The 17,585-nt window shown below is 26.8% G+C and overlaps 1 protein-coding gene across 2 annotated transcripts; it reads right to left on the bottom strand.

The window, feature by feature from the left end:
• Nucleotides 1-1,723: 1,723 nt before the first annotated feature.
• Nucleotides 1,724-15,685, bottom strand: LOC136080709 (E3 ubiquitin-protein ligase SIAH1A-like). 2 transcript variants are annotated; one of them, XM_065797698.1, is made up of 2 exons: nt 15,529-15,685; nt 1,724-3,243 (listed from the first exon to the last, which is right to left on the bottom strand). In XM_065797698.1, the coding sequence occupies exon 2, from the start codon at nt 3,201-3,203 to the stop codon at nt 2,340-2,342; it is 864 nt and encodes a 287-aa protein (XP_065653770.1). In that variant the 5' UTR covers nt 3,204-3,243; nt 15,529-15,685; the 3' UTR covers nt 1,724-2,339. The 2 variants fall into 2 exon arrangements, with proteins under 2 accessions (XP_065653770.1, XP_065653771.1); XM_065797699.1 differs by having other exon boundaries at nt 15,582-15,675.
• Nucleotides 15,686-17,585: the final 1,900 nt, after the last annotated feature.

Genomic DNA, 17,585 nt, shown 5'->3' with positions numbered 1-17,585 from the left:
TTAATACCTTTGAATAATTGAAATTTTCGAAAAACATAAAATCATTATCCAAAGTAAGCTTAATAGCCTGATTACTCAGAGATAATTTTAGCATTATTGTATTTTGAAATAGTCTTTTTCTCATTTATAAATTAAAAAAAATAGATATTTGAAAAACTAATGAATTGATTACATATTTTTGTGAATATTGTATCTATATTAGCACAAATATTTTCTCTCACACAGAGGGAGTGTGAGAGAGACTCTCTCTTTATGCTAATTATACAAGTTTAAGTATATACTTCAATAATATTATTGTATATATTTTTGTATAATATAGTATAGTATAGATACAACCATTAGTTAATATAGTATGGATACATTATATAGTTTTGAAGTATGACAATAACTAGTTATAAAGTTAACTTAACTTATTTAATAAGTTATTGGTATACTACAAAACTATATGATGTATCCGTACTATGGTCGCTCTCCTTGTGTTAGCTAGGCTATGAGAGAGTGAACTATCCATTATATATAGATTGTGTGTATATTTTTTTAACCTTAAATTTAAGGTGAAAACAAGTTTATATAGTACATCTAAATTTTTGGTAAATATACTGCTATTGTTGTTGTTAAAAAAAAACAATTATTTTTTAAATAAATAACTTAACGTATAGCAGTATAAAATTAAGATAAAATTATATTTTATTGGCAATAACAACAATATTTGAAATCTTTTATAATAATAAAAACGTAATTTATAAATTTTATTAGATAATTAAAAGTTACGCCAAACTTAAGTCAGAAAATAGCAGACGTAACTTTTCTTGCGTAAAGCGTAAAATACCGTTTTTTAGACTTTTTGTGTAAGTTATAACTTTTGTAAAAGGAATTTCGTAAGTTTTTGTTTACGCAAGGTTTGTGAATACCACTAAACTTTGAACTTAAGCAAAACTTACGCAAATTTTGGACTCACGAAAGTGTTGTGAATCCGCACCCAGATCAGCTGCAGCCCCGACTAAGTACTCCAACCTAATTAAAAGTGCAAACTTAAGTACAAGCAATTTTTAAAAAAATTAAGACTTAATAGGGCTTGTGAAGCTCAAATAAAAATAGGGTCACGCTCGCATAATAACCTCGAGTACAGGCTGCAACTTGAGCAAATAATCGCTGCTGTATTTATTTTGATTTTAACAGCTGTTTGCACGAAATTACAAATAAATACAATTAATTTTTCAGACACACAAATATAATGAAAGACCCACCCATTCCAATCATTTTAATATTACGTAGTGCATCAGATGGTTATAGTGTAACATGTGATTAAGTGCGTTTTTTATTTAGTTATTTATTAATGGGTACCAGAAGCAGAACATCCTCTTAATAAAATTATGTAAGGCTATAGTTGTCTCTACATCCACTAAGGGTTTAAAATAGATTTAATTTTTAGAGACTTATGAGTTGGGTCGGTGGTCTTTTTTCGGAGGGTTTTTCTTAGAACTAGTGATTTTAAAAAATTATTAAAAATCAAATGCACTTAAGCCGCACTTAGACAATAACTTTAAAATTACACATCTTCGCTCAAAAAATTACTGTTTGAGAGTGTTGTGATTACAAAAAACTCTAAATAAAAATTTAAAATGAGGCCAAATTTTTACATAACATGGAATCATTCAAAGCAAATAACTGAACAAATAAAATATCCGAAATATCGAGGCTAAACATCATAATCAAAAGGAAATTTAACATATTTGAACATATTTATTTAAAAAATTTTGTGATAATATATACAAGTTACAAAAAAAACAAAGAGACAGCAGTAAAATAAAAAGTTGATAATTTTACAAAACATCTAGAGTAATGGATAAAATGGTCACGTGAAAACAATTAGATGTCGGATAGCACTGAAAGGTAACTCGTTTAAAACTTAAACTAAAGCGAATTGTCTTAATTAAAAAACTGTATAACTTGTCAAAACGAAAGAAATTAAAAAATAAATTCGATGAATGAATGAAAGAATTAGGCGCGCAGCGCGCTCCATTCGAAAACGAAACAAAAATTGTTTGATAAAAACGGAAGATGTTACAATAAATAAACTCAATATATTTTCTAAGAAATACAACCAACTGATTCGATCGCTATCTAAATTTTCTAGATAAATGAAAATTGAAAGTGATTTTACTATCCCCATATGTAACACTATAAAAGGGGATAACAATCATTAAAAAACATGTTCATACATAATATTTTTCCTTGCTTTATTTCCCTGACCAATACAGAACTATTTCGAACCTTTAACAAAGATAAAACCAAAAGAATATAATTTATCTTAGGAAAAAACTTTATCTACTTATAAATCAACAAAGAGATATTGTAACATTTATTCCCAAGTTTCCATTGTCTGCAAACAACTGCGCAATGCTGGTATCAAATACTAAGCAATCGCTATTTGATATTGCAGCAGAGATACCATCATGTATACTACGAGGAGTAGCTTCCCAAGCTAGTCTACGACGTTGTCCATTCAACTCTAATCGATAAGCGAAATTTTCTGCTTGTTTTCTAGAACCAATTAATTGGACAACAGCAAAAAATTGTTGATGTCCCTCAAATTTTTCCTGCTTTTCAAGCACGAGCATGAAATGTTGTCCAAAACACGATTGCATCATTACCCAATCAACAGCACCTGGTAAATTTATGTCTGTAGCTAAAAATACAATATCTTCACCTTGTAGAGTAGTAATAGACTTATGAGCTAATATTAGGTGAGGCATTACTCCATCTAAAGTTCCTGACCATTTACAGGATGCACCTGGACAAGGGCAAACATAGGGTCGACACTCACAAGAATCCTCATGTTCAATTTTTGCTGTGTGGGGTAAAGTGACATTACATCCAGAAGATGAATAACGACATGGAAAAAGTACTGTATTTGCTACTTTTTCCATAGCTAAATTTCTAATGCTTCCAAGTGGTCCACGACAACTGGGGCATATTGTTAATTTAGGGCGACAATTTGAACATAAAAGATGACCACTACTACATTGAAATATTGGAGGCAGAACATAGTCAAAGCAAACAGGACATTCAAATAAACTTGCTAGATCTGGATTAGTAGAAAGATTCATTGTTGCAGAAACTATGTTCATAGGAACATCTCCCTTTATTGCGTTTGGGCTTGCAGTGCCTATTGGTCGCATTAAATTTGACATTTTTGACATTTATTCAAAGCTAATATGATTTAAAGACATTTTCAGATACCTGAAAGAAGCAGAAAAATATTCAAATAATATAAATCATAATAAATTAGTCAAATGCAAATTAAAAAATCTGTGTCAAGGGTGAAAGGGATTTGTTTATTTTATGGAGTTTCTTATCTAAAAAATAACTCTTATACAGTAAATTTCATATTTATTATATCAAGCACACATACACACACACAAAAAAACAGATTTTCTTAAGCTGGCTGATAGAGAGAGCTTTCTTGAGTTCTATTTGAGTTCTATTTGAGGCAATTCATAAAGCAAGCTCTAAATTCTAAATGGTCGTGCCAAAACAGGTATTAAAAAAAATAAATAAAAAAAGGGATCTGACCTAATACTCTAATAATAATGATAAATTAAAAAAAACCTATAGTAAACAAAACCCTAAGAACTACACCCATGAAAGTCCTATAAAATAATTTCCATAATTAAGATAAAAAATTAAACTGTAAATTCATTAACATATCTCAAATATCACGAAAAACAAACTCTTGGCATTTAAAAATTAAAAGCATTTTTTTAATAGGTAAATGTAATGACACACACACACACACATATACACACACATTCTTGCTTGGTCGTTTTTAATTTTTCCATCGTTATAAGTTTAAAAAAAAAGAATTGCTTTTAAGACCGGAAAAAGTTTTTTTTATTATTGGATAGACTGCCTGCTCAGTCAATGTAGAAGCACCTTCTTGTAGCTGTACTGTTTTTATCTTTTAAAAAATAAAAACATTCAGTATTTTTTAAAAATATTCACAATGTTTTTAAAAACATTCTAGTCTTTTAATTTGCGTTTTTGTGGTTTTTTAAAAAAACAATAAATTTAATTAGTTTCCTCAATTAAATTAATGCATATATTTTTGAGCTGACCTTAAATTTATCAAATTAGATGCCATACCTTTTTTACATTCTTTCATATCTTATTTTTTTATATTTTTATTTTATGTCTATTTTTAGTTATACAAACTTAAATTTAATATTTTGTTATAAAAATAAAATTCTAAAATTATTTTTGTTATTTTTATCTAATTATTATATATTATATGCCTTTTTTTTCCATCTATTTACAAATACAATTATTTACAGAAATATAAGCATATTTAAATTTAGCCCTAACTGTAATCCTAAGCCTGACCTTAATCTTAACCTTAACCATACTCTCAGTCGATGTAGCAGCACTTCTACTGGCAACAGGCTATAAGATAGTTGGTGTATGTACTTTTTACTTTGTATAAAAGTTGCTTATGATGACATTTTTTTAATAAAAAAACAATGAAACCAAACTAATTTAAAGAAAAAATTAAAAATTAACAAACCATAAACTAAAAAGAGAAACAAACTTAACAAATGATAAAATAAATAAAGAATTAACCAGAGAAAATAAAAGCATAAAACTAATAGTTTTTTAAATTTAAAATTGATTCAATTAATAGTTTAAAACTAATAATTTTTCATATTGATGTAGCGAGGCGTGATTGTTATATCAGCATTTGTACGTGTCTCTTTGATATACTAATCTTCTTACATACATACATACATAATATATATATATATATATATATATATATATATAAATATATATATATTTATAATTTAGTCAGTTTCCTTAATTAAATTAATGCATTTTAATAACCTAACCATAACTTTTTTAAACTAGATGTCATAGAGTAGTTAAGCGTGGTTTTTTATACAAAAATGGTAAATTTAAGACCTTCACAATAGGAATATATATATATATATATATATATATATAATTTAATTTTTTTTCCCTATATTTATTCTCACAATGACTAATATTAAAAAAAAAAAATAGACACTTTTTCTGTATGTATTTTTCTCAACACTTAAAAAGTTATAGAAAAAGTAATAAGGAAGACAAAAAAAAAAATATTTTCCTATTTCTAAGGTCTTTTTTATTACAAAATCCAATTAAATCAAACTATAAATAAGCTATTAAAATATGCTATATTATTTTGGATATCAAACTTAATGAAGTATCTAAAGTAAGGTGGGTTAGTTCTCCCCTATTAATATACCTTTCTTTCAAGTTGCATGAGGATGAGTGAGAAGAAAAAAATTAATGAATATGAGACTTTTATTAAATTATTAACAAGTTATTGTTTCAAAATACTGTTAGTTGCATTTGATGCTAAACCTATTTTCTTTGCTCCTTGCTTACCTTTTTTGTAAACATGGTTAAGCAAGAACAAATCCTGTCTTTTATCTTTGGTTGATTTTCCAACCAGTTTTTTAATTAGTTTAATGGCCCTCTCTGATGAGCCATTGACCACATCAAGGGATTTAATAATAACTCCAAACTCAATATAAAAATCGTTAAACTTCCAGAACTGTAAAGGAATCCTAAGTCACTGCAACTCACTCGTTCCAATACTTTCTTCTGATAAGTTTGGAATGGTTTCCAACAGAAAATACATTTAAAGGTAATAGAATGCTTTTGCCATAAATTTTGCATGATGTAAGAGACCAGGAATATGAAATTTGAACCTCTCTTATTGAGAAATTTCTTGATTTATCATCCTAAAATTAAAAGATTTAGTTTTACATATCTTGATTGGACAAAATTGTTAAAATTAATTTTATCAAATTAGTACAAACAATGCAGTTGTTCTAAACCTGTTTTTAGATCCTATTATCTATTACATCTCTGTAGAACTGTTCAGCCTTAAGATTTTGTTTATTTACCTGCATGAGTTTGAATCCTTGTTAATGCGTGAATTTGAATCCTTGTTAATGGAACTGTTTTTTTCAAGATCATTCCATACTGATGTTAAGTGTTTAAAAAGCTGATTATCTGGACCAGACATTTTAATACCAGGATAAATCTTGTTGAAGTGGGTAATGTTTTTCTAAAATATGATGTCTACAGGCAAGGAAAAGTAGCGGCCGCCCAAGCTTATGCACCATTCTTGCTAGAACTCCTTGGTGCTTTCCGGTGTTAGATGCAGTAGTATCAAAGCATATACACTGAATATGACTGAGGCCAAAATATTCTATTAAATTATAAACTGCATCAAATTGCATTTCTCCAGAATCTGAAACAATATGAGGAATGCCTAGTAGCTCACTTTTCCAGTTTACTTTCACTAGTACAGCTAATCTTTCTCTTTGTCGCTATAACTTTAAATAGCTTTCTGTCAAAATGAACAGAAACCAGCTTACATGCGGAATTTGTCAAGTCTTTAATATATTGTCTAATTTTTTGAGCTTCAGAACTTATCGCTTTATCTTCAGCTCGAAGAGATGATGATTTAGATAAGACAAATTCATTTATTTCTCCTCCTGAGTTAGCTCTAACACTACTTATGATTGCAGTGTGTTGGTTGACAGAAAGCTCTTCTCCAACAACAGTTAGCGCTGTACGATTTAGAATATCTTTAGGCAGTATTATACTTAGTTCTTCTTCTTGGGTATTATCATTTACCTTACTTTTAACAGAGTCATTGCATTCTGAGCTTAAATAATCAGTTACATCACTTTCTGAGCTATAAGATATATGAAAACCTTTTTCTGAGGATTTTTTAGATTTTTTTTTTTTTTGCAGCCTTTTTCTCTCAGCAGTCTTTTCCTCAGATCTCTCAGTAACCTTTTCAAAGCTAACATCAGAACCACCTAGATAACCTTGTCTTTTTTCCTTCTGCATTTTCAAAAACATGCGCATACATTTAGTTTCTTTTATATCTATTGTTATTTCATCTATCATAATTTTTATGTCATGTCACAACCAAAATACCTTTTTAGATTTTACCAAAAAGGTCTCTTTATCCTTGATTGCTCCTAATATCAATCTGTTTTTAAGGGATTGCAGCTTTTTATATTTATTTATTAGAGCCTCAACAATTTCCTAAAATTAGATAATTATATTAATTAGATAATATTTACTTTTTTTACTAATATTTACAATAATAATAACCGTAAAACGCATTGTATGCTATGAATTCTATATCTCCCAAGTTCCCAGGAAGCCTTCAGCTTAGATATAATGCAGCAGTTGTCTTCAACTTCTGGACAACTTTGTGTAAATGTAGAACCTGTTTGGACAACAAACCAAGTTTTTAAGAGAAATGGGAATGGTTTGGACTCTCGTAGGTAAAGATAATACTGAATTATTTTTTCAACAGCTGAAAACTGAATAGATAATAGTGTCTTGCTATTTTTTTTAACTAAAAATATTTTTTTGCCTCGATTTTTGGTTTTTCCATGAATTTTTTGAATAATTTTTATTTTACTTTTTATTTCATGTAAATGAACTATAATAATTTCTAAAAACATATTTCATTGAATATTATGCAAAAACCAATAATATATTAAACACTGCAAATTTAAAGTTACAAAATCAACATGTTACAAATGTTAAAGTTTTGTTCAACATTATTAAAATAGTAAATGTTGAAAATTGAGCATGGTTAATACATAAGTACAATAAAATCACACTGCTGTGATAGAAACAGTGTATCGAAATAATTTGTGTTTGTGTAAAGAAATAATGAAAAACTTTGTTAAATTAAAAAAAACCCAGTATTTAGTTTTTTTTAACAACTTTTTTATTAAAGAAAAAATATACATATATAGAGTGCCTAATTTTTTAAAAATATTATTCATTGTGAGGATAAGTATATAAAAAAAAATTCAATTCAATAATTTTAAAGGGTGGCACAAAATTGTCAAAAAAGGGTAAAAAAAAAAAAAGTACTTTAAGGTCGTGTGCCACCCTTAAACTTTTTTTGAATTCAAAAAAAAAATTTTTATATATAAAACAACGGCCTGCGCACCTTATAAGCTTCCACTCTAGTTTGAAAAAAATTTCACCTTAATCTAAACCACCCTAATATATATATATATATATATATATATATATATATATATATATATATATATATACATATATATATACAGCCTGTAGCCGGAAAGAAGTGCCGCTACATTGACGGAGGGTTTCAGCTGGGGCTGCTACCTTTTCTTTCATCATTCTTTGTTTTTTCTGACCAGATTTTTCTAGAAGAAAAAGAGTTTTTTCAAAATAATTTTTATCTGGTAATGTAAATTCATTAAAAACATTTGAAAACAATAGTAAAACCAGGCATAGCCAATATAATTTGTAAATACAATATTATATCAACATAGGGTAAGTTAGCAAATTTCAGGCAGTTTGGTGAACGTTTGCCATAAACATCATGGAATCTGAACAAACATCTTCCAGGAATATACGGATATCAATTTGAGAAATAATTTTATCTACACAGTAATATTTGAAAAACAAATGCTTTATTTCTTTTATTTATTTGTTTTCAATTCGATATATTTTTTTAACGATTAAATTTAATAAATTTATTCAAAAAGATTAGGTAATTCCTATATTTCTGTGTAAATTATTTTTAGAGATAAAATATCTACCTTTGAATTGGAGTTGGTTTTGGAAATTAAAACAAACATGGGACCTGTGACTAATTAATGGTTCCAGTGATCTTTTAAGACTTTAAAGTACATCAGGGTAAATTTATTTTCGGAATAGAATTACTTGCTCTCTTGCGAGGAGATTTTTGTTGCTACTTGCGAGAAGATTTTTATTTAACAGCTTTTGAATTTAAATTACTTTAAATCTCTGCATAGCAGCCAATAATATTTCAAAGTTAAATTCAGTTTCATTCAGTCAATGGATAAAAGTATATCACAGTAAATTTACCTATAAACTTAATTAAAACAACCAGTTAAGTTACTAGAGTTAAGTTACTCAACTAATTAATTAACTTAATATACTCAAAGACTCACTAAAGTTAGCCATACAAATGTTTCTTTTTATATCTTATATGGCATTAATATTTAAGCTTTTACCTAAATATTATTTTAAAAGAAATTTTGAATAGAATATGAAAAAAACGAAACCATTTTAAAAATATTTTCATTTTATTTAAAGCGATATCAAGATTAAGCATTTTCTATAAATATACATTATGCTTTATACTCAAAAAATTGAATGTAAATGTCAATTAAAAAACCATTTGCAGTAGTGGTGTAGTGTCACAAGCTCTTTATATTGTAAAAACACTTTTGCAGTATTGTTTTATTGTTATTTTACAATAAAAATTCAATACTCTTTAAAATAACACGTGTTTTAATGTCAGCATGAACGTATTAAATAGTTTTCTACAGCTAATTAAAGTGGTTCATATATTGTAATATTTTAGTTTTTACATTTACTATTTTACTTTAATATTTTAAAGTATTTAGTTAAGTAAAAACAATTGCTAAAATTATTATCCTAATAGTATTAAATACATTACTTGCTCAATACATAACTTGCTCATTACACTATAATTGCAACTTAAACGCTAAATTAAAAAATTTAAACTGTAAACTATATCAGTTACTAATGCTATTTTAAACTCTGACAAACAATATATACAGAGAATAATGAGAGATATTATGTTTATAAAAACAACTATAAACTAATGTACAGAGGATACTACTGCCCCTTACTGCAAAGCGGTGCCAGGGATGAGAGGAGGAAATGCTGTTGAGTGTTAAAATTTTTTTTTTGTGATAAGATTTTTTTGCTTTAATTTGAGCCCTGCCTAATACAAATTGATTTTCTAGGGGTTATATTATCAGATGTTGTAGCTGTTGGAATATTAAACGTAGAATGTACCGGTTTGACACTAACAATGTTCTTTTGGATATCATTATACATACCTGGAAAATAATTATTGAATATTTTCATTTTTGTAGTAGTTGTAGTTTTTACTGTAGTTGATGCCAAAGGCTGTTTGCACAAAATTTGATTTAGGTTGAAGATAAAACTTGTCAACTTATCCTAAATTTAATTTATTGCAAAATAAGCATCTGCTAAGGTTGTATCTCTTAATCGTGCTCACCACTTCTCGTGCTATTACTCTGAATTCTATTCTTTATCTCTATAAATCTCTAATCTGCCCTTGCATGGCCATATCTGGAACGGATCTTTAAATGACATCCTTTCTCTTTTAGACAAGGTGCAAAAATGCATAGTAAATATAGTTGTCACATTCTCGCAATGTTGCTTCTCTTTCCCTTTTCTATAAATACTTTAATCAAGCCTTCCCGGGAAGCATGTGCAGTTGCACGCCTTGTTTGTCCACACCTAAAGTAATTTTTTTAGACACACTGACCATGGCAGTTTGTATCTTTTAACTTAGGGTTTTTTAACTTTTATCTTTTAAACTTTTTTTAACCTATAAAGCGTTTCAATAATTCGCGGAAAAAAGCTAAACTTATCTATTGCAAAAAAAAAAAAAAAAAAAAAAAAACAATTCTAAAAAAAGGAAACAGAATTGTAACAAAATATCAAGTTTTAATTAAATAAACTAGAAAATTTAATAATTCAAAAAAAAAAAATTTTTTTTAAAACTTTTATAATACTTGTATTCTTTTTTTTTAGAGTGGTTTTTTTGTTTTTAGCTACCAAATTTAATACAAGTTGAATAGGAAATTAAGAAAATAAATTGCTTTTGTAAAACATATTATTTGATTACTAAATTTTGTAATGACAGAATAGATTAAATAAATATATATATTTTTAATTTACAGACATTATTATATATATAATGTCTGAAATTATTTTTTATATGTTGTTAAATTCTCAATTTTAATACGAATTACTATAATGATCATATCGATTGCACTGTTTGAAAAAATTTAAAAACTAAAAAAAAAGTTTTAAATAGGCTCCTAAAAATTTCGTTAAAAAGTTCAGTATATTAACAATGCATTAAAGGGAGTTTCCACCCATTTGTTTTTCTACAGGAACAAGAAAGGAAAAAATAATCACACGAGCATGCATAGTAAAAGTCCAAATGAAAACTGCGCATGCTCACGTGATTACTTTTCCCATCTCTTTTCCATTAAAAACGTTTAAGTGGAAACTCACCTTAACCCACAAGCTTTTGGAGGATCGTCAATAACAATAGTTCGTCTGGAAATTAACTATTGGGTTTAAATGCACAATTTGGATAATCCATCAAAAGTGGATACTATTTAATTGGGGGTAGTGAAAACAATCAAATATTTCATATTTAAATATAATTATTAATGACTTTATTCATTTACATGAAAAACTTAAATAAAATTAAAAAAAAATTTTTTTTTTTGCAAATAGCAATTAGTTTTTTTGCTTTCCTGTGCATTAGGGTGTTTTAGAAAACAACATTTTTGAAAAATATATGCAGACACCCCCTTAATGTGTTCTATATAATAAAAAAAACACTGGTTTTAAAATTTTTTTGAATAATAAATATTTTTAGGGGTCCCCCAAGACCCTTGAACATTTAATGTGTCCCTAATAAAAAGAAAAAAGTTTTTCAAAAGTATGTCTTGTTAGGTCTCAAAAGAAGCAAAATTTTATAAAAGCTTTAAAAACAATCATCATTTCATAAAAATTTATTATTTTAGATTTTAGTGAACAGAAAATGACATTTTTTAACTAAAAACGAAAAATAGGGAATTTAACAAGATTTTTTTAATTATAACTTTTTTTAGCTATGTTTTTTTATAAAATAATGATCTGCTTATTTTGAGTTCCAGCATGATATACTTTTGAAGAACTATTTCTTTGATAATTATAGGGACCTGTCTGATGTTAAAGGGTTTTGGGGACCACTAAAAATATTTTTTATTCAAAAAATTTGTAAAACCAGTGTTTTTTTATTATATAGAACACATTAAAGGGTGTCTCAGGCTTGGTTGGGAAGCGGGAGCAATCACTCTCGATTACTGAGCACGGAAATAATATTCAGTTGCAAAAAACTTGAATGTTCTCAAAACTTGACATGAAAATATACATAATCTTCTGAATATATGGAAACATACATAAACTTGAATGTTCTCAAAGCATCTTGGTGCGGGAGAATAAAAAGAATATTCCCAAACACTAAAAACCTGCCAAATCTACGAACTAACTAATTCTATTGGTTCAAAAAATACGCTGACTTAGCAAAATAAAGTTCTAGAGTATACTGTTGAAATGTTTTAAAAATTGTATTATTCAAGATTTGTTAAAATTTGAGATTTCTACTATAACTTTTTTTATAAATATATTAACAAATGAGCTATTACTTTAATGTGATGGCTCATTCTCAGAGCCACATCTGCAAAGCCATAAATCTTTTAAACTATTATTTGTTTACAAAAATAAATGTTTTAAATATATATTTTTTAAATTGTCAAAATTTTGAAAGTTTATTATATATTCTAGAATTTATTAGTATATTCTTATTTTTTATTTAAAAAGTATGTATTTTTTTGTAAATGTAATTTTGTGTATCTATTTTTTATTCTTATGTAATCTTTTAAAGCAATTTTTATGATTTATTTTGTAAACAAAAAGACTTTTAACAATAATTGCGTTTTCAATGGAATTATTAATAAACATCAAAGTTAATAAAAGTAATTATGAAATAAACATACAAGAAGTTTCTGGTTATAAAACACAAACATGCATACATAGTAACACACGGATAAACAAGCACCATGCCTGAGGTCACGACAGAACACAAATATATATATCTCGAGTACTTAATAGAAGTGGATGGGGTGGATGTTTATTAGTTAAATTTTAAAAATTTTTTCCAGCCACCCTAAGCTCATTAAGTCGCTCCTGTTTATTAATTTTGACTTGTTATCAACAAAAAAATTATTTTTCAAAAAAAAAAAATTTAAGTGAAAATCGGCCTTACAACATACTATAAACTAATAAATATTGAAACTTTCAGTGTAAAATCAGACCTCTTTTCTACTTTTTTCTGTTTTAAGTATTAATTAAAATTATAAAGCCCACTCACTAAACATCATCAGCAGTATTGTGAAGCAGTTCAGCTTCCATTTCATAGAGTATTTTTAACCTTTTTAGTTGATTTTTATCTAGTTAATTTAATTTCTACAATAACTCAATGATTTAATTATTTCATTTGTTTATCTTACTAAAAAGAATTGTTTTAAATATGTTAAACTTTTCAAGCTACGCGAAGCATAAAATAGTTAATAAAAAAATTAACTTTTTTATTCATAATATAATTTAGCTTAAATAAAACTAAAATAGCATTAGTTTTTTTAGAACTTTGTTGGACTTTTTGGAGCCGGGGGCTATTTTTATTTAATTTTGGAGCCCTTTATTATTTTATTATATTATTTAATTTTGGAGCCCTTTTTTGCAGGGCCTAGGGCTACAGCCCCCTCTAACCCCAACCCTCCTTAATCCAGCACTGGAAATAAGACACGAGTATATAAATAAAAATTATATTATACTCTTTGATAAATAAAAGAACATTTGTTACCTTATAAAGCACTTTATATAAAAAATGTTGTTTAATTTTATAAAAAATTTATAAAAGAGCGATGTTTTGAAAATATTTGTACTAAACGGAATTTATTTTGCATAAAGTTTTTTTTGCGTTTAAAGTTATTTTCTTTTCCTAGTTTTTTTTTTTTGTAATTATTTCTCATCGGTCCAATTAATCTTTTTTGCTCTTTTTTTTTTGTTTTTTGAAATGTTCTCAAAGCAACTAAAAAATCCGGCCCATTTTTCGCAACTAAATATTATTTCCATGGTCAGTAATCGAGAGCGATCGCTCCCGCTTCCCGACCAAGCCTGGTCTCCATATATTTTTCAAAAATAATGTTTTTTGGGACACTCTACTGTGCATTGATAAAAACAGTAAAGTTTAGCAAAAACATTTGAAAAACAAATTTAAAAATTGTCAATGTTTCTAGCGCAAATAATAAAGCATTTCCTTATTATACTGACTGAAAAATGTTATGAAGAAATTGTATATCAAAAAATGTTTTTATTTTTGTTATATTCTTATTTGCTTTTTTCCTCGAGTCATATCAATTTTGGTAGTGGAAAATAACAGGCATCTTAAAAATAAGAAAACAAAAACAGTAAAATATTGAGGTATATTATTTTTTCTAACATTTTCGTTTTTAATATTATATTTTTTTCAGCTTATTATATTTAGATTTTCTACTTTGTATAGTCTATGTTTCCTTTCTTCTAGTATTGCTGTTTTATTCTCACCAGTTTTTTATACCTTTATTTTGCTGCAAATTCTTAAGATGATTACTATATAAAAATATGATCAAGTTGATGATATGATCAAAAATTACTTTGAGCAATGACAAACACACGCTTCTCAAGAAAGCTTGATAATGGATGCTGCTCTAAAGAGCTAGTGTCTCTTGTGCCAACTACTCAAAATTCATTCTCATGTTATTCACATTTAAATAAGTCTCATTGTTTTACTGTAACTGTTCCTACGTGCTCCAAATAGGAAGGCTTGTTAAGTGTTAAACATTTGATGTTCACCTTGAGGCACTTAAAAATTTTAATGTTGTAAAAATTATACTTGAGCTGATGTATATAATGCCAAAAATATAACAGTAAGTCAAGACATAAGAAAAACACATGAACCATTATCTACGGCTTTGTTCATAATTAATTCTGATGAAGAATTAGATTTACCTAACAATGAACAAGTTTAAAAAAAAGCTTAACAAAACAGAAATATTGAGAAGTGTGACCAAGATTAATTCTTCAAATAAAAATTCATTTTCTTCCTCAAATTTCATGAACAACTGTCACAACCTTTTGGCCTTGCCTTCAAAGCCCTGCAACTAATTGTGGTTGCTTGCAGCTTTGTTGAAAGTTATCTTCAAATTGTTGGAAGTTATATTCAAATTCTGTATTAGACCTTATTACAGTAAATACAAACGCAGCAAGTATTTCCAACAGCTGAAAACTTTACTACTGCGTTGACACAAATAGTTTTCCTTCTAAAAGAAACAGATTCAGCCAGAATAATATATAAATCAGTTTTAATAAAGCAATCAGAGTCAAAACTCTCGTATAAGAACAGTGTCAAACTCTCATATATAAGACAAGAATAGGCCATAATTTACTTCCATTAAAGAAATAAATTAACTAATTACATTAAACTAACCTATTTCTATTAAAGAAATAAACTAACTTATTAGTGTCCGAAAGTTTAGATTTGTGTACGTACGTGTTTTTCTCAGTGTTACATTTATTTTGATAAAATAAATATAGTATTTGTGTTTCTCTGATAAATATACATAAATATATATATAAATATATATATATATATATATATATATATATATATATATATATATATATATATATATATATATATATATATATATATATATATATATATATATATATATATATATATATATATATATATTATTTAGTTACATAAACAAAACTTACCAATTTTGACTTTTTTAATAATATACACTACTTTTTTTTTGATTGAGTTTTACCTCTCCTACTGTACGCCATCTTTTAATAACGAAAGAAGAGGATTTATAACACGGCTAGCGTGATAATTATTTTAGTTGATTTCGCCATCAAGTGAGCCGTTATGTCGCCATTTACGTTTTTAATGTTAATTAAATGATTTATGTAGAGGTCCGGAGCTGATAGTTTGCACCAACAAATTAAAAAACTTTACAAGAACCATATCTTAGTTTAAAAAATTGGGCTAGTTTCAAATAGAGTATGGTCTTGTTGTTACTTTACATAATTGGCAGATGAAAGTTATTTAAAAGACTGTGTCAGTTTTAAGACTAACCTTTAAATTCGAAAACTGAATACGAATGCATCCTTTTTTTGCATTAAGGTATTTAGAACAAATTTTACAAATTTGTAAAAATTAATTAGGCAAAAAAATCAGAATATCAAGCAAAATGTATTTATAAATTGTACCATAAAAATGTAAATCAAGGAAAATCTTTAGAAGTTATTTTAATGAGCAAAAGCATTTATTTATTAAATAAGCATTTGGATAGCTACATCGCTGTGAGTTAAAATATACCGTAGATTACCATGAATAAATAGATGGCGGGGAGAATTTAAACCAAAAGCACAAAACAACATACTTTACGCAATATCTAAACCAACTTAAAAAAACCTTTTAGATAATTAAAAAACAAATAAATGCATAACATTTCAATTGAAATAAAATGCAACGTTGTTATTGAAAAGGGAAAACCACTTATCTGCATTCTTTTACTAAATAGAGATTATATAGTTATCGTAAATAATGTCAAAAATAAACTAATTTATCAGATCCTAAACGGACTACCAGTTTACAACACATTTTGTGTTCTTAATAAAGGAAATATTAAAAAAACAAATTAAGTTGAACTTTTTTGATTAAATCTAATTAATAAACGTATATCAACTGAAACTAAACTTGTCGTATGTACAAAGCTCGCTTTTTCCATTTTATTCTGTATCTCAGAAACTTTACAATATATACTGCAATCAACAGACTTGATAATTAATTTCATGCGCAATTAAATCGTAGGTGTTTCAGTATATGACATCATGTAGACTTTATACAACCAATCTGAAAAAAAATAAATTTTTTTTAATACTTTTTAATTATTTTTATAATTAATTTATTAATAATATTTTATTAATTATTTTTTTGATAACTTTTTATTAATTTTTTAATAATTTTTTAAAGTTGAATTTGTTCCTAATCTTCACGCCAAACAGTTTTGAATATTTAAAATTTGGAATAAGTAGGTGGGCTCGAGAGCCGCCTTCCGGATCACCCTCTAGGAGTGAGCAAAACAAGATACCCTGACTAATATGTTATAACCAAATCCGATACCCAATTTTTGGATAGTTAAAATGTCCGAGTTCCGATACGCAACAAAATCGTAAATTCATTGTATTTATTTATTAAAACTACAAATATATTCCTTCTTTTGAGAAATAAACTGTTGGGTGTGAAATTTATTTCTGAAAACAAGAAATATAGTTTTAAGAAAAAATGTTTCTTAATAAGAAATTCAACTTCGCTGCGAAAAATCGGCGATTTATTAAAAGTAAAAAAATTGTTTCTCTTAACAAAGATATAACGAACACTCGCAACATATTTTTAAACGCATTCTATATTTTTTCAACTGTTAATAATTAACAGTTAATTAATATTTACATATTATTTACTTAATTCAAGAGTTTTTAATTAGTTGAGTTCATCAAATTATGATAAACTGTATCATAATTTGATGAACTTTCATTTAAGATTAAATAAAATATTACATTTAAGGCGATTTGATTAAAAAAACCTCACGCACAAAATGGTTTTAAGAATTTTATTTATTAGCTTTTTGCCCAAATTTTTGACGTCACTGTAAGCAGATACAAAATTGAACACATGCTGTAGAGTCACATGCATACAACATTATATAGGATCATTAAACGCACAAGGAAGTCAATTATTCACGATAATGTCATTAGAGAGGATGAAT

Source organism: Hydra vulgaris, chromosome 05 (assembly GCF_038396675.1).
Source record: "Hydra vulgaris chromosome 05, alternate assembly HydraT2T_AEP".
Taxonomy (NCBI): Eukaryota; Metazoa; Cnidaria; class Hydrozoa; order Anthoathecata; family Hydridae; genus Hydra; species Hydra vulgaris.
This window is presented reverse-complemented; position numbering and strand designations above follow the sequence as displayed.